Raw genomic sequence first — 25,197 nt, 5'->3', positions numbered from 1 at the left:
GTCTGGAGACTTTTAAATAAAAATCAACACATTTAATATATATATTTAAATCGATTATTAACTTATCTGAATCGATAATCGAATCGTTCTAGAGAGAATCGTGATGCATCTAAGAAATTATTTTTCCTACCCCTACACCTAATGGCATTCCCATCAGCCCCAGGTGTAGCCTACTTTGTGTTTAGTGCTAAATAATTAGCAAATGTTTACATTTACATTTAACATGCTAAATTATGATAGTGAACACAGTAAACCTAATACCTGCCAAGCATCAGCATATTAACATTGTCATTGTGTGCCTAATTACAGCCTCACAGAGCTGTTAGTATTACCTGCACTGAAATTCAAGACTTTGATTGAAATTCGAAAGGTAAAACAAATTTATGTGACATGCAGGAACAAAGTGACTTTTAGTAAATGAAAAAGGGAAAATGTCATTGTAATTTAGGTCCAAACTGATGCTATGCAACTTCAAGCAAAAAGGGATTTCTGTATAGATCTAGATGATGTACCGTACCATACCGTTAGATATCTACATTTACTAAATGATAGGAATCTTCATCACAACCTCAAATATACTACTGCCTTCAGCATGTTTGACTTTGCTCAGCTGGGAGGTTTTTTATTCAGATGCCATCTTTTCCACAGGGACTATTTCTATTGACAGGCTAGGCCCCTCAGCTGTAGCTTAATACTCGTACACACTAGCAGTAAACAGCCAGCAGTAAGCATGGATGAGCTAGCTCATAACTCTGTTTACCGATGTCCCACATTGATTTCCTGCAGAATTGATGTGAACGCAGGGTGGAAGAAAGGAATGCAGTGTGTAAAGCCTCTGAGAGCCATTCAGGCTTACACACCGAGACTGCCCGAACCGAGCAGGATCAATGGGGAAGCTGACCCTGGGCTTTACATAACTATTCAATACCTAATAAAACGCCTGAGACCGACGTTTCTTCATTAGCAAACAGAAATGGATCTACTGTTCGACTGTTCTGTGCAGAGATCTAATGTGGGTGCATCCAGAACATCATGGTTTTTCCCCATGATCACAGAATTGATCAGCTCAGCTTAAACCTCCTGCCTGTCAATCCTTCATCTTAATATGACCTCCATAAAGCTACTTGCTACTCGATTTGCCCCCACCCTCATACTATGGAGTAATCAATCCCACCTCCACCTACCTCCTCCCAGAATAACAAACTATGACTCTGTGCAGCAATAGAAATATATCGGGGCCTTCAGTGGCAGAGCGGCTGTCTGAGTGGGGATGTAAATGGGCTGCACTACTTTGTGCTGCAGCCCTAAGGATGGCCTTGGCCGTAGTCCATCACTGCCAGGTCCCTGGGACAGTGGCTGAATTAGAGAGCTTCTTTCCTCACCAGGGCACCATTAAGCACGGGCGTACTCACTCATCTGTCTAACAGGGACGCTGTGTTGATCACGACCAGGCTGGACAGATGTCTCCAGCATATTAGAGCATGGCATCATTTAAGAGATTAGAGACACGATTGGGGAATTCGTTGATTTATCTCTGATGACTAAGCATGCTACCAGATAGTTTCAATCATTGTTAATGTCTCTTCACAGCATTGTGCTTCCATTCCCGGCCCTACAGGGACACTAGTCTCCAGCTAAAACAAACATTTAAAGGGTGTGAAATTTTACATATTTAAATCAATCTAGAAAACAACACATCCTGAAAGTTGTCAGATCATGCTTTCCAAATGAATGGTGGTCTTATAAGAAACGTTTAAAAGCTGTGTAAATTGCTGTATTATTAACACACTAACCCTACGTGAATTCACATTTGTTTTATTGCTAGTGGCCTCATTCTTTGCGATAGATGAATATTGTATGTGCAGCTTCACTACAAAGAGCTGTCCTTTGGTGCCATATCTAATATTTACCTTGTTTGATGTTTAATTCTAGAACTTTTTTCCAAAGAGTATAGACTAAAAAAAAGATGAGTTTGCGGTATTTTAAGCCCTGAGTAGTGTCTGCAGTCTGTAAGTAAAACCCAGGGCATAGGAAGTCCACCAATCACTCACCACTGCTCGTTTAGCAGCCCCTCTCTATTCAGTAGCTGGTCTAAGAAGATACTGTTACTACTACTACTACTACTACTAAAGAGATTTTAGTGAGTAACTCCTCCTACGCTGTCATTGTGAAGTGAGGTTATTTTGCTGGGGCTTGACATCCCTGCTGTAACCAGTGGTGCTCAGCCAGTTAAGGGCTTTGTTTCCTCATCTCTACACTAGCCCTCCTCTCTTGATCTAAAGTGTGCCCCGTGTATGTTTGATCTCCTTACCAGAGGTGCACTATCCTTTGCGTTGTCACTTTTTTCCGTGTGTCACTTCAGCCTCTTCATCTCATGACTCCTGCCTGTTTTCATCTCTCTCTTATGAATTGAGGCTGCATGGTTAGTTATGGAAGTTACGTCTCTGTCATCATCACTCTAATCCAAATAACCTCTACATATACAAAGTACTTCCATATGCTACGTCTCTGTGTTATAAGTACCAGGAAGCCCAGAGCCTGCTGGGTTTGTAACAACACTGGGACGTGACCAGGTCAGAGAAATAGGACTGCACCAGGGAAAAATAATCAGTGTGGTGTGTTTTTATCTATTTTATCTATTTCTTTAGCCCACATGGGGCCTGCAAGGTCAGATCTGGTGGATCAGAGCAGGCCACATAAGAGAGAAGGGGTAGAGGGGCAGGGAGGATTAGGGAGGAGGCTACTGCCATCTGTCTTTATATACAATACTGTGTGTGCGTGTGCGTGGAACAAATGGGAAGATATACAACTACAGGGACAAAAAAAGTTTAGTGTGTGAGCATCACATTTTGTATATGCTTGACTTCTTGTTTTTGTTGTTTTGCACCCAAGTTAGATGCCAGATGTGAAGATACACGCTAGGTACATTCATTAGACTGCAGCAGAGCTCTATGGGAGAGCAAGTTTGGTCCACCACTTTGTTCCAGACCGAAATATCTCAGCAACTATTTAATGGATATCCATGAAATTGTCTACAGACATTCCTGGTCCCCTGAGGATGAATCCCACTGACTTTGGTGATCCCCTGACTTTTTCTGTAGCACCAGCAGCAGGTTCACAGTAAAATGTCTCAACAACCCGGATGGATTAACATGATATTTGGTAGAGACATTCGTTTTCCCCTCATGATGAATTATAATAAAATTGGTGATCATTTGATTTGTCATCTAGCGCCATCATCTGGTCAGAATTTGAATTTGTGATTTGCAAATTTTATGTATCGGCCAATATCTGATTATTGCATATTAGGTGGTGAATATGTCAGCTAATAAGTAACAAATAATTGCAGTACAGGAACTAGGTTTGAGATCATTTAGAAACAGTGTCTCCATTACATCGTTTGTCCACCAGAGAGTACTAACAAGGGGAGTTTTCAACTGTAAAATGTCCCGCTTAGTATGTATCTTGGACGCAATGCTTGAAAAAAAACAAATCTAAGGGATATGTATAAATATTGTTTATTTTATACATATATTATTATATATTTGTTTATGCTATGTATTTATGTTTTTTATTTTTTAAATTACTTCTGGCCAATATATAATTATCAGATCTTTTAAACTATAAAATATCGATAGCAGAATCAGTGAGGCTATAGCTAGTTAGCATGCAAACTCACAACATGAATACAGTGAACATTATATCTGTTAGAAATCTGCATGTGAGCTTTGTTTAACTACACGTCGCAGCGACGCAGACCGCAACAACTGTGATTGGTCTGCTTGGCCGTGGCTTGGTAGCGTAGCATTTCCTCCTATTTCCTGGTTCTCCTTTTCCATAAACAACATCAAATCAAGAAGAGGGTTAGCTTTTCCTGCTACAGATTTCCCACCGTGGTCAGAAAGAACAGGGGAGACACTTCGTTTCTCTCACTATGACTCTAGAGTCGCTACTCGCTCTGAAGCTAATCGCCGTCACTCGCTCTACCACACACTCCCCATGCACACACACACGCCAGCCCTGCTATTCTCTTAAAGAGATCGACGCACACACCAGCGCACGTATAAACATCAGTCCACTTACATAGGCTACGTTGAAAGCTCTGTGTAGAGCCCCTGCAGAACCATAAATCCCGTTTACACCTCACAGAGCTGCTAGCATGGCAAGTCTCTAATGTGAAAAGTGTGGGAATAGTTTTTTGGCCAGGGCTTGCAATTTACCACAGTTACTCCTCTTCTTCACAATACTCACACACTCTCCACATTTATGATCCTTGACTTTTGTGTTTTTAGGGTCAACCACCTGCACTATCAGCCTGACGGGTACGAAGAGAACCCTGAATTGGTTGGCTATGAAGACGGAGACTATGACCACGATTACCACAGTGACAATCGGTAAAGCACATGTTTAAACACACATGCGGTATAATGGTGTTGTGTTGACCAGCTCCGACTTCTCAAGTGGTGCATCAAATCAGCCACCTATTATTTCCTTTAACATGTCCTCTGGGTGTTTCCTATGGTAATACTGTAGCTATAAAGATGAAATTGATCTCAAAAAATAAAAATGCTCTTCAAATCCTCAAACAACACTCCCACCACCCACTAACAGCATGCACCTCATTATTATTCATGTTTGAAAACCATAATGCAGATGATCATTTAGATTGGGCTTTCTGAATGTGTTACTTAACAAAATAGATTAAGTGTCTTTTCCTTGAAGCAATTTCCTGTTTCCACTGTGTGATCTATTGCATGGTATGGCAGAAAGGATTGGGGAAATGAGAAAATAGACACTTATCGGCTTGCACAGCAGCAAACGACTATAATCTGAAATGCATTCCTTCTGAAAATGATTATAACAACAATCACTTGTAAGCCATTTCTGCCTTTCTTATTTTGGATCTCGCTTTCGATCTTTGTCCCCCTCTTGTTCTCTCCTTCTGTGGCCAATTCAGAGTGAAGAGGAAATCAAGCAGCTCTCCATCCCCTCGTCCAAAGAAAAGGAAGAAGAAGAAATCTGGCCGCCGAAGGAGTCGGTGAGTGGAAACGGCTCCCACTGATGAAGTGGTTTGATTTTTCTTCTCTTTCTTTTTTCCTGCCTCGTTGACAGAATAATTACGCTGTGGTTTTGTGAGATGAAATTCCAATTATTTTGGTGTGAATATTGGTAACGAGCCATCAGATACTACAATTGTGGAGACGGGGGTAAGAATTGTAGGGAGACATTAGCAAAGCATAGGCTCATCTTCCATTTTCTTTTGAAAAAGTCAGCAAAAGAAATGGGGAGAGTGAGAGACTGAGAGAGAAGGAAATGTCACATTGATGCTAAAGAGAAGAAAGAATCGGAAGAGAGAGGCAGAGGGATGAATAGAGCTGGGGACAAAGAGAGCCTCGGTGAGAAAGATCAGCTGAGCTACTATAGGACGTCACCTATGCTGACAATGATCCCCTCTGAGGTGTAATACAATGTAATGTAACACAATGATGAGTGAAAAGCCAGTTAGCAGCAATCTGACTCTCATTTCATGGCATGCAAATTCTTCCCTTCTCTCCACCAAAAGGTTTGGCAGCTCCTCACCCACTCACAGAGAGAAGAAGAAAAAGAGTGGGAAGAAACACAAGCGAGACAGGTGAGTGTGTACAGTACATACTGTGTGTGAGTGTGTGTGTGTGTGTGTGTCATCAGTGACAAGTCATCAGAAGGAAGAAACTGGCTTTTTAAGGGTTTATCAACAGTCACATTCACACATGCATTCAGTCAGTGAAAGAAAGACTTAAGTTAAATAAAGGGAAGGAGAAAAGACTAAAAGATAGGAAGAAAACAAAAGTGAAAAAGGAAGGAAGGGAGGAAAGACATGGAGAAAAAGAAAAGGCAGAAGGAAAGGCTAGAAGATGGAAAGAAATAAAGATACAAAGAAAAGGAATGACAGAAAGACAAGATGAAAAATAAAAGGAAGAAGTAAAGGGAAAAAAAGAAAATGGAAAAAGGAAAGTAGGAAGGAAAGACTAAAAGATACAAAGGAAAAAAAAAAGGAGGAAGGACAGAAAGACAAGATAAAAAAAGAAAAGGAAACCGACAGGAAGAAAGTCAATGAAAAAGGAAAGGGGAGAAGAAAAAGGAAGGGAAGAAATAAATGAGTATATACATGATTCAAGGAAGGAGGGAACAAAGCAATAGCTCATCAAAACTATTGTGCAATGCCTTGGGATATCACAACAGCAATAAGCAATTGTAGAGTGCCCTCCTCGTCCAATTCCTCTCCGTCTGTGCCTGACTTTTGGGGGAGCGTGGGGTAAATATGTTGCTCTAATAACCCAGCCTGTACGGGGGCACACAGCACAAGAAAAATGAGCCTCTCACCAAATTGCTTAGCATCACTGCACTGCCCCGCTCTTGTTTGCCACATCTCATCCATCCACGCACACCCAAGTCCCCCTCGTCCTCTCTCCTTCCTCATCCCCACGCCTCCCTCCCAGCCTCACACCACAGCTGCTCTGCATTGCAGGTACTGTTGATATATGAATAATGGATCGATGAGGCAGAATGCAGGGTTCTTCCCCAGAGAGTAGCCCTTGATGCTTACTTCCTTTTTTTTTAAGGTGCACGTTAAGAGGAGCTAAACATTCATACCCCTGCTCGTTTGTAATAGAGCTCAACAGTGTGGTTCCCACAGTAAAAATCCCATTCATTTTCTCCATAAGGATTTTGATTGTCAGCCATAATGTCCAAACCAGCCAAGGTGGAGTGACCACGAGCTCCGAGGTTGTGAAATGAAAGTTTTTTGCTCCTGTAGAAGCCAGAAGTCTGAATGAAATCAACCTTGTTTTCAGAAAAAACATGTTTCATTCGCAATCTTATGGAGAAATACTACACTACCCACAATCCTAAGTGTAACAGCGACGTCTCTGATAGGTGGAACTCCATGTTACCATGAAAATGTTTATTTGCGAAACCGCGAATGGCTAGAGCGAACTTCTACCATTTAAGTCTCTGATCGTTTCTGTACACAGTATTTTACCTTTGCCTTCTTTGACGTTTTCAAATGTTATTTTGCGCCAAATCAAATGGTTTTTTTATTTTGATTTAAAGATTCTTTTTTGGGCATTTTTAGGCCTTTATTGACAGGACAGCTTAAGAAATGAAAGGGGAGAGAGAGGGGGAATGACATGCATGATAAGCATTTAATGAAACGTCAATGGAGATATCAAACGGGGAAAACACTTCCGGAACCAGAGCTTTTTAAAAAGTGGGTGGTCACTGTTGAGCTCTAAAATACCTTACCTTAAAATAATAGGGATTGTGTCCATTTGGCTGCAATACCTGTCTCACATGTTTTTTACTGCCGTGTCCTTGTATTTAAAGGTGAGGTGAGGGATTTAGCTGTGACCAGAGTGTGTGAGAGAAGAGAAGAATAATGAGCTCTCCTCTCATATACAGCAGTCCCTAGTGGACTCCCTCCAGTGGGGAAACACAGGCTGCTACTGGGGCCACAGCTCTGAAACACATAGCAGCCACATACATTACTGTGACAGCTTTATTAGTCCCCTTTCAGTGAATCAACGCACTTCGTGCTGCCACTGCCTCCCACTCCACTGCATGCTGTACTGTCAATGTGTGAAACAGCAGGGGGGATGGATTGCTCTTCAGGATAAAATAGCAGCATACAGCTCACAGACCAGTCTGACTAATCACCATGGAAACTGTAATCAGGGTGAAATGATATAGAGGTGAGGTGTCAGTCGAACGCTGAGGACTGAGGAGTGACCGGCCTCACCATTGTTACTGTACACTCAATACGTGGTCAAAAGGAAAGTGAATCTCAGTTTATTATTCCTGTTTTATTGCAGGGAGCAGCATCTTCTACAGCCAGCAGTAAAACACAATTAGTGTGACTTTTTAACAACCTGTAGAATACCAACTGGAAAAGTCTGATGTGAGAGCTCCCAGTGGACATCTCTGCATATAAGCATGTATGGATGTGATTCAGACTGGTTACATGCACATCATTAAAAGTGCAGAAATACATGCTGAAATAGTCCATTCAGAAGTCGGCACATGAAAATACATGATCCTCCTGCTGTTCACAGTAACTTGAACATGTTCATATTCCGTGACCAAACTAAGCCTGTGACTGGAAGCTTTAGCCTTACACTGCTGTGTGTGTGTCTGTGTGTGTTTAGAATTTTTAAAATGCAGTTTTCATTTGTTCGTTGAGGCATATTTGTCATGCACACAAATATGTTCCTTGAGTGCATGAGTTTTGACTCTGAATGAGTCTCAACGGCATTGGAAGCTCACACACTTTCAGAGACTTGGAGGTGATTGTGAAAATATATGTATTTTTAAAAAGTAAATACAAAGGTGGCACACAGCACAGATTAGATTTTGGGTTCAGCCTCCAGCATTTGTCCAAAAATGCCACCTCCGTTGTCCTAGAATTTATTTCCAGAAGCGAGTTTAGTAATTCCCAGAACCACCTCAAATCTAGAACATGGACGTAAAAATCCCCTTTTCTGTTTTAAAAAGGTAAATCTTGAAAGGTTAACCAGATTACTTAGTAAACCTGCTTCATGGAACAGGAATATATCAATTATTCGGTTCATCAATCGTTATGATGATTGTGGTGCTTTTATCTTTATAGATCTGCATCTGGCTCCAGGAAAAAGAGGAGATACAGGTGTGTATGGAACAAGAAGAAAACAAACAATACATTATAACGCGCATAACATGTGTAAGGTGTGTGTTATTGTCATTTCTGCCTACTGATTGTTCAAAAGACAATGCAATCCATATGGTGAGTTTCCTTTCTATAAAAGGGTGTGAATGTGTGTTTACATGCTTTAAAGTACACTGCTTCGCTATCTTACGTGTGAAATTTGTTTCAGATCGGGCAGCCCAAAGAACAAACACAAAGACAAGAACAAACAGAAAAAGAGGTGAGAGGCACAGAGAATCACTCTAATGCCATTTACATGTTAATGTTGAGCTGAGAAACCTATATGTCTGCTTATTTATTTTTCAGTATAACAGTTTCACATTCATCATCAGTCAAATGTGATGTGCATATACAGTAGGTGTGGGAATCACCAGAGGCCCCACGATACGATATTGACACTATACATATGTCACTATATGACATTATTGCAATTTTAAACATATTTGGATATTCTGCGATATATTGCAGTTTATTACCTTTCCTTCCAACTTCAAATTATAACCCCAAAGGAAAACTTTGTCAATCTGTTTTATCTAGAAAGATAAAGTTCTCTGTTCTTCTCACTTCAGTTGTATTTCTGCAAAATGGGATTGTCGAGCAGACAAACTGACCAACACATACAGTACATAATAAAAGATTGATACTTGGCGTCTGTGCATCGATAAAGTATTGCCACGGAAAATATCGCGATACTATGCTGTTTCGATTTTTCCCCCACCCCTAATATACAGTATGCAATGTGTAAAAGTAAGCACAATTTGTCTTCTGCACACAGTGAAACAAACAGTGAACATTAGTCTCAGTCCAGTTGGAATCACGTCAAGTCTCTCATAAATTTATATTGCTGTTTTACCCCCATTATCTCAGGCTCAGACTCTCAGAGAATGTTAATGACTATAAAGCACAGGGTGCAGTATCTAAGTTCAACACCATTGCCATGCCATACATTGCACCGTGTCTTGATTAGAATATATATTGAAATAGTTTGGCGGTGCACGAACCGTTTTACATATCACAAGATTGACTACTGAGCTCGCTGTTGCATGTGTGTCCCTGTGATGTACGCGTACATACACATGGCTTTATGTATGTATATGTATGCATGTGTGTGGTGTGTGTGTGTGTGTGTGTTGGTCCATTGGTTGTCATCTATCAGGTCCCCTGGTGAGACCCCCAGTAGGAGTTCACAGCGTCAAGGCAGCTGCTGTAGCTCCCGAAGCGCTTCCCTGTCGTCCACTCGGAGCACCTCCAAATCTCCTGCCAGGTAGACTCCTACACGCATACACACATGCATGCACGCACGGTTTTCTTGGATGGACTGTTATTTCTCTGATTCTAGTTGAAATCCTTTCTTATTCTGTTTTGTTAAACAGCATTGGACATTTTTGTAATGTGTAAAGGGACAGTTACTTTGATTTCTACTCTCCCATATAAGTTTTTCTTTCTTTAACCCTTGTGTTGACTTCAGGTCACATTGGCCCGTTTTAAATTTTTGTTTTAAATCAGAAAAAAATGGTACGTAGAAATAAGCGCTGAAAATGTGTAGAAGAAAGATTGTACAATTTAAAACGTTGGAAAAAGCAAAAACAAACTGTGAAAAAAAGTCGTAAAAAACGTCGAAAAAAAAGTGGCTAAGCCAAAGACAGAATGTTTATTTTATGAGATATTATTGCAAGGCAACTTTATAGTGCTTTTACAGTGCATTTCAGCAACAAGGCAATTCAAAGTGCTTCACATTTTACAAAGCTTGTATTTTATCAAACTTCGAAGAATTTCACATAAGAATGATCTAAAGAGCCAACTAATTAGAGAAAAAGACACATTTATAAATCTGCTACTTTAAAGAGTAAGATCAGAAATCATTAGCATTGTCGCAGCAGAACAGATATATCGTCTTTTTTATTCCACACATTCTTCTTCCTTGTCAAAACCTGCCACCTACATTACCCACAATGCATCTGCTGACCGTTCAGGTGGCAATTCAAATGTGTTATGCTATTTATGCTAGCTAATATAGGCTTGCGCCGCTAGCCTCAAGCAGAATGAGTGACCTTAAGTGACAAGTGACATCACTTGAGGCAATTTATCGGACTTCACACAGCTTCCTCTGGAGCCACAGAAGGCTTTATACATTTAGTTTTCCACATGTGCAGTAGTCCTCCCCAAGACCTGTAAACAGACTTGGATGTGTAAAATTGGTGGCGTTCCCCGATAAGAGCAACTCTCAGGTGATCACATGATTAATCACATGTATGCTCAGAGCAGAACCATCCAATCAGAGACAATGGCTTACCCTACATCTGTGCCATTGTTCATTCTTTAAAAAAAAACTAAACAACAGTATGGTATTCTGCAAACCTGTGTGATTTCAGTAGAGAAATGTATGGATTTGTGTGAAATCCATAATATCTGCAGTAGCAGTTCAATTTGAAATGAATAGCAATCTATTATATTTTATTATATAAATAGGGATGAAATAATGGTAAATTGGTTGAAATGGAAACAAAAAGAAAATTAAACTGGACAATTAAACAGGAAATGAAATTCTGCTAGGCTGCAGCAATAACAATAAAGATGTACAGAAGGTTTTGCAAACAAAAATCAATGTAGCTTTTGTAGCGTTCCTTGCACCTCTGCATCGAATACAGAAAGTAGCCTTAAAGTGTGATGAAAATATATATATATATATATATATATATATATATATATATATATATATATATATATATATATATATATATTATTTTTTTGCATCGAGTAGGTTAAAGGACTAGTTACAGAAAAGAATTTTGACATTTTGATTATCCAGTAATTCACTTTCAGATCTTTGATAAATTTGGGCCTTGATCTAGGTCAACAACAGTCACAATTTATGACCATTTCTTTTGGCTGTGCTTTACCGAGCGTGTTGCTGTGTGGCTCTGCTCTTCCAGGCTGAACTCCAAGCACAAGACGGACGGACAAAAGGCGTCCAGCACCTCGCTGTCCCCGGGCACCAACACCCCCGCCGCGTGGCACAACGGAGACCACACCCAGCGGAGCCGCAACGGCAAGGCCGGCAGACTCAACCACGGCGAGAAAGGGCACGATGTATGTAATCTCCTCTATTTTGCTCCCACACCCCCACCCTCCCCCACCCACTCCCAGGGTATCTACCAAAGTCTCTACAAATGACTTTTATCTTGCTCCTTTTTGTGTTGGTTGACATGAATTTTCACCTTATTTGATATTGAAAGGTTGTTGTTTCTTTTTTCATTCTGTTATCAGTTATTCCTACGTTGTAGGCCAGTTTCTATTATTGACTATTATTTTTGACGTGTAAAAGACACTCCTGTCCTGTGTAAAACTTGCCACTCGTGCTGCTATGTTTCTGGCTCTCTTTGACTCCTCTGCCATCTTGTTTTTTTTAGTTTGTTTTGGTTGTTTGCCGGTAACAGAGGGAGGGAGCAAAGAGAAGAAAGGTTCTAGTGTTTCTGTTCAGCACACATCTTCTGAGTCAAAGCACAACATTAGCATACCAAACCTCGGGTGGAAATATGAGCCTCACTGGCACACAGTGTTTCCAAATGAATAAGCAAAAAGATGTTTTGTTTCTTCCGAGCGGGTGCTTGCTAGGGCATAGGACAAAAAAGTTGAGCCAGGGACAGGTATGACTACTTCATGACAATTCCCCTCTCCCCCCTAAAGGTCCATGCCCTAGAAGAAATATCAAAGAAAAATGTGTCTATCCGGAATGAGAACTTCAGAGTTTTACGGCAGATAAAGTCAAAATTATCCAAAGTTACTGTGCAAAAGTCACGATTAGAATCTGATGGTGCTTTAAAGTGATACCAATCTACGATTTCTCCTTGAACTGATGAATCCAATTACTTGTGGAAACTCTTGATCCATGCGTGCAAAAATGTATTGTAACAAGGTGAGGCTCTCTATTCCAGGTATCAGCTGTTTGTGCTGGGCTGTATGGAAGATTTAAAATGCCTAAATAAAAACAAATCAAACAAAGAAACAAATAAATGAAATCCAAACACACACCTACTACTAAGATATTGATCTCCTAGCTACCCACAAGCTGGGGCAGTGGTGGCCTAAAGGTTAGAGAAGCGAGCTTGTGAGTGGGATAAATCTGGGTGTGGAAGTGAAAGAGCAGCGCCTGTCCCTCCCTCATTCCCACCACTGAGGTGCCCTTGAGCAAGGCCCTTATCCCCCCCCCCACCCCAAGAAAAAGCTCCAGTGGTGCTGCTCAGTGGCCAGCAGATCAGACTGTGGTTCTACTGGGCAGCTTCCAGGTATGAAACTATGTAACTGTGTGAATGTGACAGGTCGTCGTTGCAAATGAGAATTTGTTCTCAATCTACTTAACTGGATAAATAAAGGTTAAATAAAAATAATAAAAAATCTAAATAAGCTAATGTTAAAGTTTGTTTTTATGTGATGGGCAGGTTAGTTATCTGCCCCTATCAATATGATTGGATACATAAATGTTACCAGCCCCGAGTTCAAGATGAGTCATCAAAAACATTTGACGTTTGATAAAAAGAGGACAAAAACAGGGTTTTAAATATGAAAAATACGTTTATATTTTTAGATGCAAATGAATAGATGCATTGCATTTCAGTGTTGTCCAGCAGAGAGCAGCGTAGACCTGCCAGTACTAAAGGCAAAGTATTTTCATAGGTTTTCATGAGGAGGTCCAATGAAAATGCATCATATTGTACATACATACATTTTTCATCTGATTATGACACAGTTAATGCATGCATAAAAAGGAAATACATATAACAAAGTGAATTGCATTTCACTTTATTTGATTTGTTTTGATGAAGGTATTTTACATCTTCCATAGCGACAAGCCACATCCTTAAACTATGTTGTGCAAATGAATCCAAATCATGGGACTGGGTGGACCCTCGGAGTTCTAAAAGGGTTGCAGCTCGGTACTTAAAATAAAATGCAGCAGCACATACTGTCCACAATAGGCTCCTAAAGCCTCAAGTGTTATACAGTAAATCATATATATATATATATATATATATATATATATATATATATATATATATATATATATATATATATATATATATATACTCATCTCTACCTTTTCAATTTGGAACTGCTCCTTGTTTGTTTTGGCTCCTTTAAAAAATAAGCATCTCTGTTAGTCTCTGATTACCTAAAAGACACTGAGTTTGAAATCACTTTCTGCTATTATGGAAACAACCTTGCTATAGATCTACATAAGATGACAGCAATTATGTTGGAATAAAACAAAAGACACTTAGAATTTAAGCTTTGCTTTCAAAAGCATCTTTCTCCGCTGAATAAGTATCTAAATGGGCTGCAAACACCCTGTAAACTCTCCAGAGAACTGATGTCTTCTATTTTCTAAACCAGCTTGCATGTGAGGTCTTATTTGGTCTCTCTCTCTCTCTCTCTCTCTCTCTCTCTCTCTCTCTCTCTCTCTCTCTCTCGCTCTCTCTCTCTCTCTGCTTATTTTTATTTATTACTGTTTCTTTTTTTCCTTATCAATTTAAGTGGTATTTACCCATGAATAAAATGCCCAAATCTTTCTGTCTCGTTTATATAAAAAGCACTCAAATGCTTTGGAACTGGACCAAGTAGGTTAACTGGGTATGTGTAATAGTTTCTTCTTGTCAATACAGTTGTCTTACTTCTCAAGCACATGCTCTGCTCAGTGATAGATCCTCTGTTCCTCCAGGCGTCCAACAGCTCCTCCCAAACCACCAGGAGTTCAGCACATGCTCCTCTCTACTGCTTTACGCTACCATGTCGATGTGCATGTTGCCCCTAGGTGGCAGTGTCTCTTCTGTCCCTGGCGTTTGTTTCTACTCTACAGTATGTGCTCAGGCCTGTGGAAAATGGCACGGGGAGGTCTGTTTGATCATGTACTTTTGAGCCATTCAGTTGTGGTGTAGTGAAAGAGGAGCTTTTAATTGGCTTACATTTTTTTAAGCAGAATCTTTGTAGCATAAGTTGCCATTTTTGTTAATCTCCACCAAAAGCTAAAATATGTCTCTCATGATTATCCCCAAACTGAAATCTTTGATGGTTTGATGGTTATGTGTGACAGATCCTGGATCCAACTGAAGTTTGATTTTACTGCAGCAGTTGTGTGGTTTAGCAAATGTTTTGTATAGCAGCTCTGGTTGTCTATCTATCATCTCAGTTTGTGTTCCTGTAGTCGTCCTTTAGCCCTGTTTGGAACTGTCATATCCACTGCGTGGAAGATACTCCCGGATGCTTCCCGTAGAGAAGCTAGGGGAAACAGCTGTGCACTGCGGAGGTGGAGAAGTTAAGCACGCCTTCAATTGCCAAACCAACAAATTACTCCTTCTCCTTGAAGCCTTCTCTCTTAACTGAAAATAATTTCATTAGAGCATAAATCCTACCTTTCTGCGGCTTGTACAAGTTTGTTTTTGAGTGTGGAATGGGTTTCCTACTGCTCCTCGTGGCCAATTACAATTACTGCAACTTTGGTTCCCTACCAACCGTATGTAGTTATAGAGGGTGTTTACGGCAGACTCGACAGACCACTACAACCTGGAGAAGGAGGCAGCCGAAGGTGTCAGTGGGCTAGTTTTCAGTAGACTTGGTTGCTAACTAGCCCTGCAAGTGTGCAAAGATGCACATAACCCAACTGTCTGTGAAACATTAATAAAACTCTCTACAGCAGAGGGAAAAATACAGTGAAGGTTGTAGGTCAGTCTGACATGTTTCTTTATTTCTATATATCTATTTAGTTCTGACCAATTGAGATTTAAATAATGCGAATGTTTTCAAATCTAAAAATTAAGATTATTAGAGAAACTAAGACTATAAGACTTGTAGCAAGCCGAGCTTCCTCCAAAGTATGGCTGGCTTATACCAAGTCTACATTCGGTGATTCAGACTAATGCACACATAACCTCGGGGCCACAGGGGACAATAATGGGTCCAGTATGTCTTGTTGCACCAGGATGTGTCGAAGAAGACGCCACACTCAAAAACGTTCTCTGAAAAGCTGCACAAAGATGAGATTGATCTTTTATCAAAAGTGTTTTTTTAATACTGACTATCTGGCTAGTTTGTGCTTAACTTTCCTTACCTCTGATAAAGAGCAGTGCACATCCGCTTCCCCAAGCTTTTCAATGGGAAGCATCCAGGACTGTCGTAACACTGTGAAAGAGTCAGTCCCAAACCGGGCTAGTCGTCCTCTTGCTCATTATTTATGGATGTCTTCAAACACTTCAAACACAAGTACATGGACTCTTAAAAATAACTAGGACAACTCACACATTTTTGAACATAATTGTTGTTTTAAAGGGACCCAAGCCATTTTGAATGTAAGCTCCCTGTTGACGCTAACAGTTTAAACAGCGGATTTGACAAAGTGCCTTAAGCTTTCTCTCTCTCTCTCTTTCTCACCGTACCTGTGTTTATAGTGATAAATGAATAATAATAAAAAGATTGCCTGGAAGAAAGTTGTACTGACGTCCAAAAGAATAGAGTCGATAAGTGCTGATACTGAAGAAGACCCAGGCCAAAATGTGACTGGGGTCCCTTTCAAATGTGCTGACTCTCTAGTTGTCCATTTTAGCAGTGACTGCCCCTCCAACACTCTTCTACCTCCCCTCCTCCTCCCTCCTCCTCTCCTACCTGTTCATCTGTGTAATGTGTGACTCATGTCTCACTCTTATTGTCCTGGCATTTTTCTTCCCACATATCTTTCACATCTGCCAGCTCTGCATGTCCTCCCCTCCTCCTCCTCCTCCACCCTTCCTCCTTCCTTTCCCTTCCTCATAGCTACTCTACTCTCCATGGATGTCCACTAATATGACAATTAACTTTATCCACTTACCTCTACTCCCCCCTCCCGTTTTGATACAAATATGGCTGCATTTGTACAAGCGAAAAAGACAAAGCAAATCATGTCGTTTATAGATTTCATCCTTTGTTTCTAATTTTAGTTTGATTTGAATTCCATCTGGATTTCTTTTTATTTTCTCCCCCTCTATTTTTCTTTGTACTTTTTGGTTTGTTTTGTTTCTCCTTAGTCTCTGGACACAGTATGTAGCTTTGATACTAAAAGAGGTCATTGTCTTTTTCCCATTTCGCTGCGGAGAACATTCCTTTCTCCTTTTTTTCTTTTTTTCTTTCTTTCCTTTTTTTTGTTGATATTGCATACGTGTCACTGATTGAAATGGAAGGTAGGTAACGCTTTGCCTACGCACGTGATCTTTATGCAGATGAGAATGTGACAAGCACCCTAGCCTGAGTGACGTCAATGTTTCTCTCTCTCTCTCTCTCTCTCTCTCTCTCTCTCTCTCTCTCTCTCTCTCTCTCTCTCTCTCTCTGTTGTTTACCAATGGTCTTTAACCAAATTGATTTTACCTCATCAATTATGATTGGATTACGTAGAGCTCTGGTTTTTCTCTTTCCTCCTTAACTTCATTCTGAAGTCCAATATCCCGCTCTATCTTCCAGGTCCATTTCTTTCTCCAGTTTTGTTTTCTTTCTGTTTTTGGTAGAATGCATTCCTGTTTGTCCAGCTTCTCTCTGTTTGTTGGTGAATTAGTACATTCGTCTTATGATTTTTACCATATTGATTTCCACGACTGTTTCTAACAACTGTCATAAGCACCAGTGGTTGTGTGTTTTCTTATTATACCGCTTAGTTGTCTTCTCTCCAGTGGAGAACGTCTCTTCTTTCTGCAACGACCAGTCGGTGCTTTTCTTGTATCTAAGATTACGAAGCAGTTCAGATAGCACAGTGTAATGCATGCGCAAGAGCCAGCTGTATTTGGTTTCACACAAAACGCCTTTTGGAGATTTACCCTCTTTTTATGATCTTCTTACAATGAGCAGTGTATAACTGTGCATCACAAGTTGCAATCCCCAACTCCCATTGAATCACTTATCCAAGTTCGATTTTGTTTTGTTGAATACTTCAAATAGAGGTTTTGAATATATTTTTACTCACCCCCTACCATATGCAGCTCATGGGATAAGGCTTGCATTATGTGTTTTTCTTACTTTGAACAAATCCCTTGAAAAGACCGAAACCAACAATGTGTTAGTCTGCTAATACTATTTTGACTTTGCTATTGTGTCTGTGGCACTAGTGCCCACTGAAGATGTAATGTAATATTTTAACAAATAAAAAAGGGGTCACAAATATGTAGTTTTATTATTAATCAAGACTAAGTGTCACTCTATGGGCGCGACACAATGGTCCTTTGAGCTAAATGCTAACTTGCATGCTAACAAAATGACAATGACAATGCCAAAACGCTGATGTTTAGCAGGTGTAATGTTCACAGTGTCCACCATCGTGTTAGCATGCTAACATTAGCTAATTAGAACTTTACACAAAGTAGCCTACAGCTGAGGCTGATGGGGAAGTCATTTTTGACTAGCAAGCAACTACCAAGCTAGCTGCTCTAGGTAAGGCTCTGTAATTACCTAAAACATCTGGGCACTGTAGTTTTTAGCAAATGTCACTTAAACAGAAATCAATAGTGCATTTGATGGGGACTATTTTCAGTCACGGATTTACACACATTTGGTGCTCTAGTGAGTATTTACAGCACCAGGACAGTCTATGTGAGTGTATGTTGTCTCAAAATAAACTACAGTGCCCATGTTCATGCTAATGAAGGAACAAGTCACCTGATGCAACAGTGTGGCTCACTGATGTGTATGTAATAATCTTTGGAGCTCCATGGCACAGAGGAATAAGCTATTTCAAGCTATCCTGGTGGGATCAATTCATTGTTGATTGTGGTCTGTTTGTGGGATTTATTGACAATAAGAAAAATACAGAATATTGCCCGACAGTGGTCATTTTAAAAACTGCTAAACTCACGATAATTGAGTCTATTCATGTAGCTTTTCACTTTAAAATTCCAAAGGATCCCATCACATTTTCTGGGGTTCCTACATTAGTCAATTACCCAAAAACTAACCTCTGATTGGTGGAACCGGAAAAAATGTAAAAACCTAACACTCACTGTTATGCAGCAACAACTCCCTGGAACTACATTAACAGATAAGTTGGCTATTGTGAGAACTATAAGCACCCCGTATTAAGGAGCCCATGAGCACAAACACTGATTGTAACCAGTAGAAGCTAAGGTAGTTAGCCTGTAAACATGGCAGGCAGTAAAATAATTCCTGCCCTGTGGAAGATATTACATGGAGAGAAAAATGGTAAAGAAAATACCTTTTAACTCTCGCCAGCCAGTTGCTCTCTGATGTTAGGAGGGTGACTGGACCCAGAGGATTTACTCTCTGTGTGAGGGATTCCCTACACATTGTGGTTTTCCTCTTTGCTTTTGAGTTCTTTTCCATTGATTTCCATGCATTGTCTCATGAGTCACTGGCAGGGAAGGGTTTTGTGTCTTTTTCTCTTGCATTTTGTGAATCTAATGATGCACTTATGTTGCCCCACTTTTCCCTTTTCTTCATACCTTACCTACTAAAGGAGGGAATACCACTTTATTGGTAAGTGGATGTTAACCAGAAGGGAGTTAAACAAGAGTAACCATTAAAAAAAACAAAGAAAATGGGTCGCTGTTCACATCTCAGCAATTGTCTACAGGAAAAAAAAAAATCCAGAAAGAGAAAATTGAGTAGCAGACGATTTGTTTTCTGATTCGATTGATTCAATAATTGTGATCTTTATTTTGTTCCTTCCATTTCTGTGATGTTCCGTCAAGTTGTCTTCTCTTTCTGTTTTGTTTAATTTATTTTAACCATTACTTAAAAAAAAAACTAAAAAAAAAAACTGAAGAAGTCCTCTTTTCTACTCTACAAAATCTGTAGCTCTGTACTTTCTGCCTTTGCTCTTACTCTAACTGATTTGGTTCACAGTTTTGTTTTAATTTTTTTCCCTCTCTTCCTCCTCCTCCTCCTAGTTTTTTTGTTTGTTTTTGCGATTATGATTTCTTCAACTCATTATGGTTTTGCATGCCAAGTATTGCATGCGCTGCACCATAGAGGACTATCTATAAGCCAAATGGAGAAAACCTAGATCTTTTTCTTTTAGATGTTTACCTTCTTTTGGCAAGTACACCGTAGCACTCAATCACCAACCTGAAAACACTCTAATGCTCTTATTGTCCTTTTTTTTTTTTTTTTTTTTTTTTTTTTTTTTCTTTTTTCCTTTGTTGGTCATCATTTTTTTCTACAGAAGCTCCGTCTGCTGACCGCTAACTCTGCCAGCATCCAGGCTACTCTGCTGAGAGAGCACAAGCTCCACAGCGCCCCCAGCAGGAGCCAAACAGGACAGATGTGCACCGCAGGAGAGGCTGGGAGTGTGGATGGCAGGGACACAGCTGTAGGGAGCTCCGTAACCCAGACGACAGGGAGGAGAGGGAGCCAGAGAGGCCAGAATAAGAACTCCCACTCCCCTGCTCACAGCAGCGACTCAGCCCACTCCCAGCACAACCACACTCACAGAGGGAGGAACTCTCGTCACCACAGAAAGTAAGCACCAGTGGCGGAAGAAGTATTCAGATCCTGTACTTAAGTAAAAGTACTAATACCACACTGTAAAAAATACTCTGTAACAATTCAAAGGCCTGCATTGAAAATGTTTTTCAAGTAAAAGTATATAAGCATCATCAGGAAAATGTACTTTGTTCTCTCGACTGCCCAAGACAAGTCAGATTAATGAAGCGGAGTAGAAGTAGAAAGAAAAATCTCAAGTAAAGTACCTCAAATATGTACTTAAGTACAGTACTTGAGTAACTGTACTTAGTTGCATCCCATCACTGGTAAGCACAAAGACTTCCATTTGTCTCTAGCTGTAGGACTGTAGCAGACATCTTTCCACTTTGGCTTTGCCACTGAGGGAGAATTGTTTGACATTTGCTGTATTATACCCCCCAATTTCCCCAGGACGAAAGGTGGCCACTCTTCCAAGCGTCACCACCGCTCCAGTCGGGGTCAAGCACACCACCGGAGCCTGTCAGCATCTCCAGGACGCCACCCACACACGTCGGGCAAGAAGAAAGAGGAGCCCCGGAGCAAACCCAACCTCCGGCAGCGCAGCAGCTCCTGGAGCAGCGGGCGCTCATCCTCACGCTCCGCCTCCAGAGACAGAGGCCCCAGCAAAGCCAAGTCCCCACATAACAGGCAGAACAACTCCAGGTGATACCGCGTTCACTGTCACACTAGTCTATAGCCACGACCTTCCACTTCCTGGATTGTTCCCATGCCGCCGGAATTCCCGCCGGATGTCTTTAATTTTGGCCGGATGTCCGTTACCTTCCGCTTTCTTTGTGTTGTTATTCTAAACTCCGGTGGATTTCTGAGGACTATGGTTGACTGCTCCTCAGATCTCTGCAGGGTAAATCCAGACAGCTAGCTAGACTATCTGTCCAATCTGACTTTTTTGTTGCACGACTAAAACCACTTTTGAACGTACACACGTTCCACCAAAACAAGTTCCTTCCAGAGGATATTTTACAGAGGCGCCAATGCTCTCTGCGGCGCCAATGCTCTCTGCAGCGCCTAACGGCTCCCAAGACGATTGTGATTGGTTTAAAGAAATGCCAATAAACCAGAGCACGTTTTTCTCCCATCCCAGAATGCTGTGTGGGCTAGCCAGACCCTCCGCAGCGCTGTGGAGGAAGTTCTGGCAATGCGACACTACTGTCAAACTATTCTTAAGCTTGTAGTTGGACTGGGATCTTGTGTGGTTTGTTGTTGTTCTGATGGTGTTCTGTTTGTCGTGCAGAGAGAAGGACAGCCCTAACCGCTCCGACACCGACAGCCGAGCTCGCCGCCGCTCACGCAGCTACTCGCCCATTCGCAAGAGGAGAAGAGATTCACCCAGCTTCATGGAGGCTCGCAGGATCACCAGGTAACACAGCTGTCCAGCATCATAAACCTCCTCCTATAAGTTATCTTTTTGCCGATATTTTGAAAGGTTTCTATTAGACCCCACCTACATTAGATCATACATTACAACGTTTCTACTGTGTGGACTCTCTCTCAGCAGAGCACAGACTAATACAGCTTCCATGAGACGGTTTGTTTGTGTTGAATTTTATCTTCAGCTATTATAGGTCTGTAATTAACAGCACTTTACCATGACATACTTGCCAGAGGTATGTAACACTCAATCTGTACATTTCCCATCATTTTACTGCACTTCACTCATGCTGGGGCAAACATCGCTCTTTCATAGCTGCAAATTACAACAATGTAAACATGCAAAAGGGATACAATTAGGGAATTTGTTCCAGATGGATTTCCATCTTTACTGCAAAGAGCAGGACTGTCCTTTACTACCATATCTTTGAGTGATGGTCAAGTCTAACATTGGAGAATACTAATTCTACATAAAAACCGATGACATGTTTTGTTTTAGGATTAACATACACTTTATTGATCCCGCAAGGAGAAATGACATTTTTTTCCCACTCTGTTGTTAGTTATTATACACAGGCCTGAAATACACACGCACATGCCCAGGACCTACACATTCACTAATGGAGAGATGTCACCTTGGCAGTGCCCAGGAGGTGAACTGGCACCTTTCCAGCTACCAGTCCACACTCTGTACATGGTACTCACAGGGACTTGAACCAGCAACCCTCCGGTTCCTAAGCAAAGTCCCTCTGGACTGAGCTACTGCCACCCCAAAACCCGAAAAACATGCGTACTTTTTTCAGCCCTGAAAAAAACTACATCCTCCAAAATGACTAAAAAGTTGATTCAACACCTCTCTAAAACAGTTAGAACCTACGTAAATGAAACTTGTATCAGACTGCATATGTTTTAGCCAGATGTACCTAATAAACTGGTAACTGAGTGTACATAAGAATAAGGGCATAACATTGATACAGAAATTAATTAATTTCATAAAGGCCTAGAGAAATCTATATTGATTTATTTGGTTTGTTTGATCACTTTATTTAGTGATGTACTGTTTGTTTGTATAGCATTGTTTATTCCATTAATTGTTCTGTAATTATGGTATTGTTTGTTCCATTAAATATCAATCAATGAATTGCTTGATAACCATTTACAAGGCTCCTCAATACTGGGAGCAGCTGATGAAAATATGTTTGAATTACAGTTAATATATCTATAAAACTTGTCGTCAAAACTTTTCACAAAACTACAGGTATTTTGATAGCTTCTTATTCATCAATTGATCTTTTCACAAAGGAACTCCTTTAGGCTTGTTGCACTTGAATTGTAGTTCTTAGTTAGTTTTAAGAACATAGAGCGAAAACTCCCACATCCCTGTGAAAAGTGTTCCTCTGGTGGAAAGAAATGACTCTCCATGTCACCTCTCTACCCTCTGATGTAAGTGTTAATGGACATGTGTGAAATGTGTGTACCTTGTCATCTTTCACTCCAGTCCTTAAGGTCCTGACGACGAGAGACAACGGGATGCTGCTGAACTGAGCTTCTGCAGGCTAGTTACCCTGGTAACAGTTGCCGTGCAGCAGGATCCGACTGGTCTGTCTCCTGAAGCTCGGCTGAACGGCAAACCATCAGCGCTCCCCTGAGTAAACCTGGCCTCCTCCTGTTTTTATTTTTCTGTCCCTTTCCTGCTCCTTCATCTCAGAAACTCACACCAACTCTAAAGCTACACCCCTCTGCGGTTATGCACTAATGTTGTACCACAGGGATACAGAGATTAAAATGCTATCAAGGTTTACTTTGGTGGATATCTCTCTATTGCACAGGCTATGGATTCCCGTGGCAGATACAGAAGACAAAAGCTTAGGCTAAGTTATCTACATGCCGCTGAAATGACAAGGTGAAACACACCTTGTAGAAGCAGGGATACCTTGATAGCTTTTATCTCTCCCCGCACTGTTGACTGTTGATTTCTCTGGGTGTTGGCCTCCACTGAGAAGAAGAGGTTTTTTTGGAAACTAACACCTCATTACCTTACAGGAAGCACTTCCAGGGTGGCTATTAACAATGCAATCTAAGCTTAAGCTTTAAACTAACAACATGCATTTGTGTGATTAAACAGCTTGGACTTTTTCAACCCATATAGCTGCTCTCTTTCAGATCCTGTACTGATCATAAGTCTACCACTTATGTAACCTAACACTGATTTGCTCTCAACCAACTAAATATTGTCTTAATACATCATGTGTTTTACATTAGTGTCAGACAAAGGCCTGACCATGACACTTACTCGTCAAACTTGTCCGATGTTAACCGTTAACACTCCATCCTCCTTCCAACCCCCCCCTCTCCTTTCCCCAGTGCTCGGAAGCGGCCGATCCCGTACTACCGTCCCAGTCCTTCGTCATCCAGCTTGGACAGCAGCCCGTCGCGGTCTAGTCGCAGCCGTAGCCGCAGTTACAGCAGCTACAGCCGCAGCAGAAGCCACAGCCGAAGCCACAACCGGAGTCACAGCAGAAGCCGGAGCCGCAGCCAGAGCCGGAGCTGGAGCCGCAGCAAGAGTCGCTCCCGCAGCCACCACAGTTACTACAGCCGCAGCAGCTACGACAGCCCCGGCTTCTAAGCGCAACACACACACACACACAGCACGGAAGGGAAACGAAAAGAAACAGAGGAGAAGTCCTGTTAAATTTACTGTGCTCTGATTCATTCATTATGTATCTTTAACAAAGCTCTCCACAGTGCCCACACTGCTGTACAGCCCAGGGTCCAACCCCCCACACCCCAGACCTTCATCTCTCTCTGACAGCGAGCCTGGGTCAAAGAGGAGACTTTTTTTTGTTTTATTTTATTTTGATATAGCACATTACTATACAATTGGCTGTCACTGTTCATAACTTCACATAAACAAGGTATTAAAAGAAAATGGGTTACCACATGTCAAAAGTTAATTTGGTAGAGCCCAAAGAACAAATCTCACTATATGTTAGCACTTTCTTTCTCTTCTTCTACAACGCAACCAAAAATGAATTCATTAAAAATGATATACTATATAAATATTAAATATATATATATATATATCCTAACAATAGGAGCTGAGTAGGAGACAAAAAGAGGACACATCAACGGCTTACTGTACATTTCAGAAAATCAGACTTTTTACTCACCCCTCATCATGTACTGATTTCATCGAAGCACAGAGATCAACAAGAGTTAGAACAAAAGAGAAGTCGGCGAATGAAATAGGGAGCAAAAAAAGTAAAAGGGAACTTTTTTTAATGATAAAAAATTGTATAGGTTTGTCTGTATAGATGTAAACTTTCTTAAGTTCTGGCTTTGTAAACTATGCACTGTATATTCCATCCAGTTTGAGGAGGTTTGTTTAGCATGATGCATCAGGAGAGACTCGCTGCTGGAAGGAGAGTACCTGGCCCAAATGAAAGGTGCCAGGGTGATCTGTGCTGCCCACTGGCCTATACAGTATGTCAGCCATCACCAGGGGGAGGGAGGGGGGGCTGTTTATTACGTACTTTTACTCTTCCCTGTTTAAATTATTATGTTGATTCTGCTAAACCTGACTATGTGTGAGAGTGTGCGTA

General features: G+C 40.9%; 1 protein-coding gene across 1 annotated transcript in view; it reads left to right on the top strand.

The window, feature by feature from the left end:
* Positions 1 to 24,232, top strand: part of srrm3 (serine/arginine repetitive matrix 3) — a 38,654-nt gene extending 14,422 nt beyond the window's left edge. The window contains exons 3-13 of the mRNA XM_078266570.1: positions 4,293 to 4,394; positions 4,958 to 5,038; positions 5,564 to 5,632; positions 8,645 to 8,680; positions 8,889 to 8,939; positions 9,876 to 9,983; positions 11,653 to 11,809; positions 19,908 to 20,203; positions 20,618 to 20,869; positions 21,459 to 21,584; positions 23,960 to 24,232. Coding sequence (XP_078122696.1) covers positions 4,293 to 4,394; positions 4,958 to 5,038; positions 5,564 to 5,632; positions 8,645 to 8,680; positions 8,889 to 8,939; positions 9,876 to 9,983; positions 11,653 to 11,809; positions 19,908 to 20,203; positions 20,618 to 20,869; positions 21,459 to 21,584; positions 23,960 to 24,221 — 1,540 coding nt within the window. The 3' untranslated portion in view covers positions 24,222 to 24,232. The remainder of the gene's footprint in view (positions 1 to 4,292; positions 4,395 to 4,957; positions 5,039 to 5,563; positions 5,633 to 8,644; positions 8,681 to 8,888; positions 8,940 to 9,875; positions 9,984 to 11,652; positions 11,810 to 19,907; positions 20,204 to 20,617; positions 20,870 to 21,458; positions 21,585 to 23,959) is intronic.
* The last annotated feature ends 965 nt before the right edge of the window (positions 24,233 to 25,197 follow it).

Source organism: Sander vitreus, chromosome 13, assembly GCF_031162955.1.
Source record: "Sander vitreus isolate 19-12246 chromosome 13, sanVit1, whole genome shotgun sequence".
Taxonomy (NCBI): domain Eukaryota; kingdom Metazoa; phylum Chordata; class Actinopteri; order Perciformes; family Percidae; genus Sander; species Sander vitreus.
Note: the sequence above shows the minus strand (reverse complement) of the source record. Positions and strands in the feature narration are given on the sequence as shown.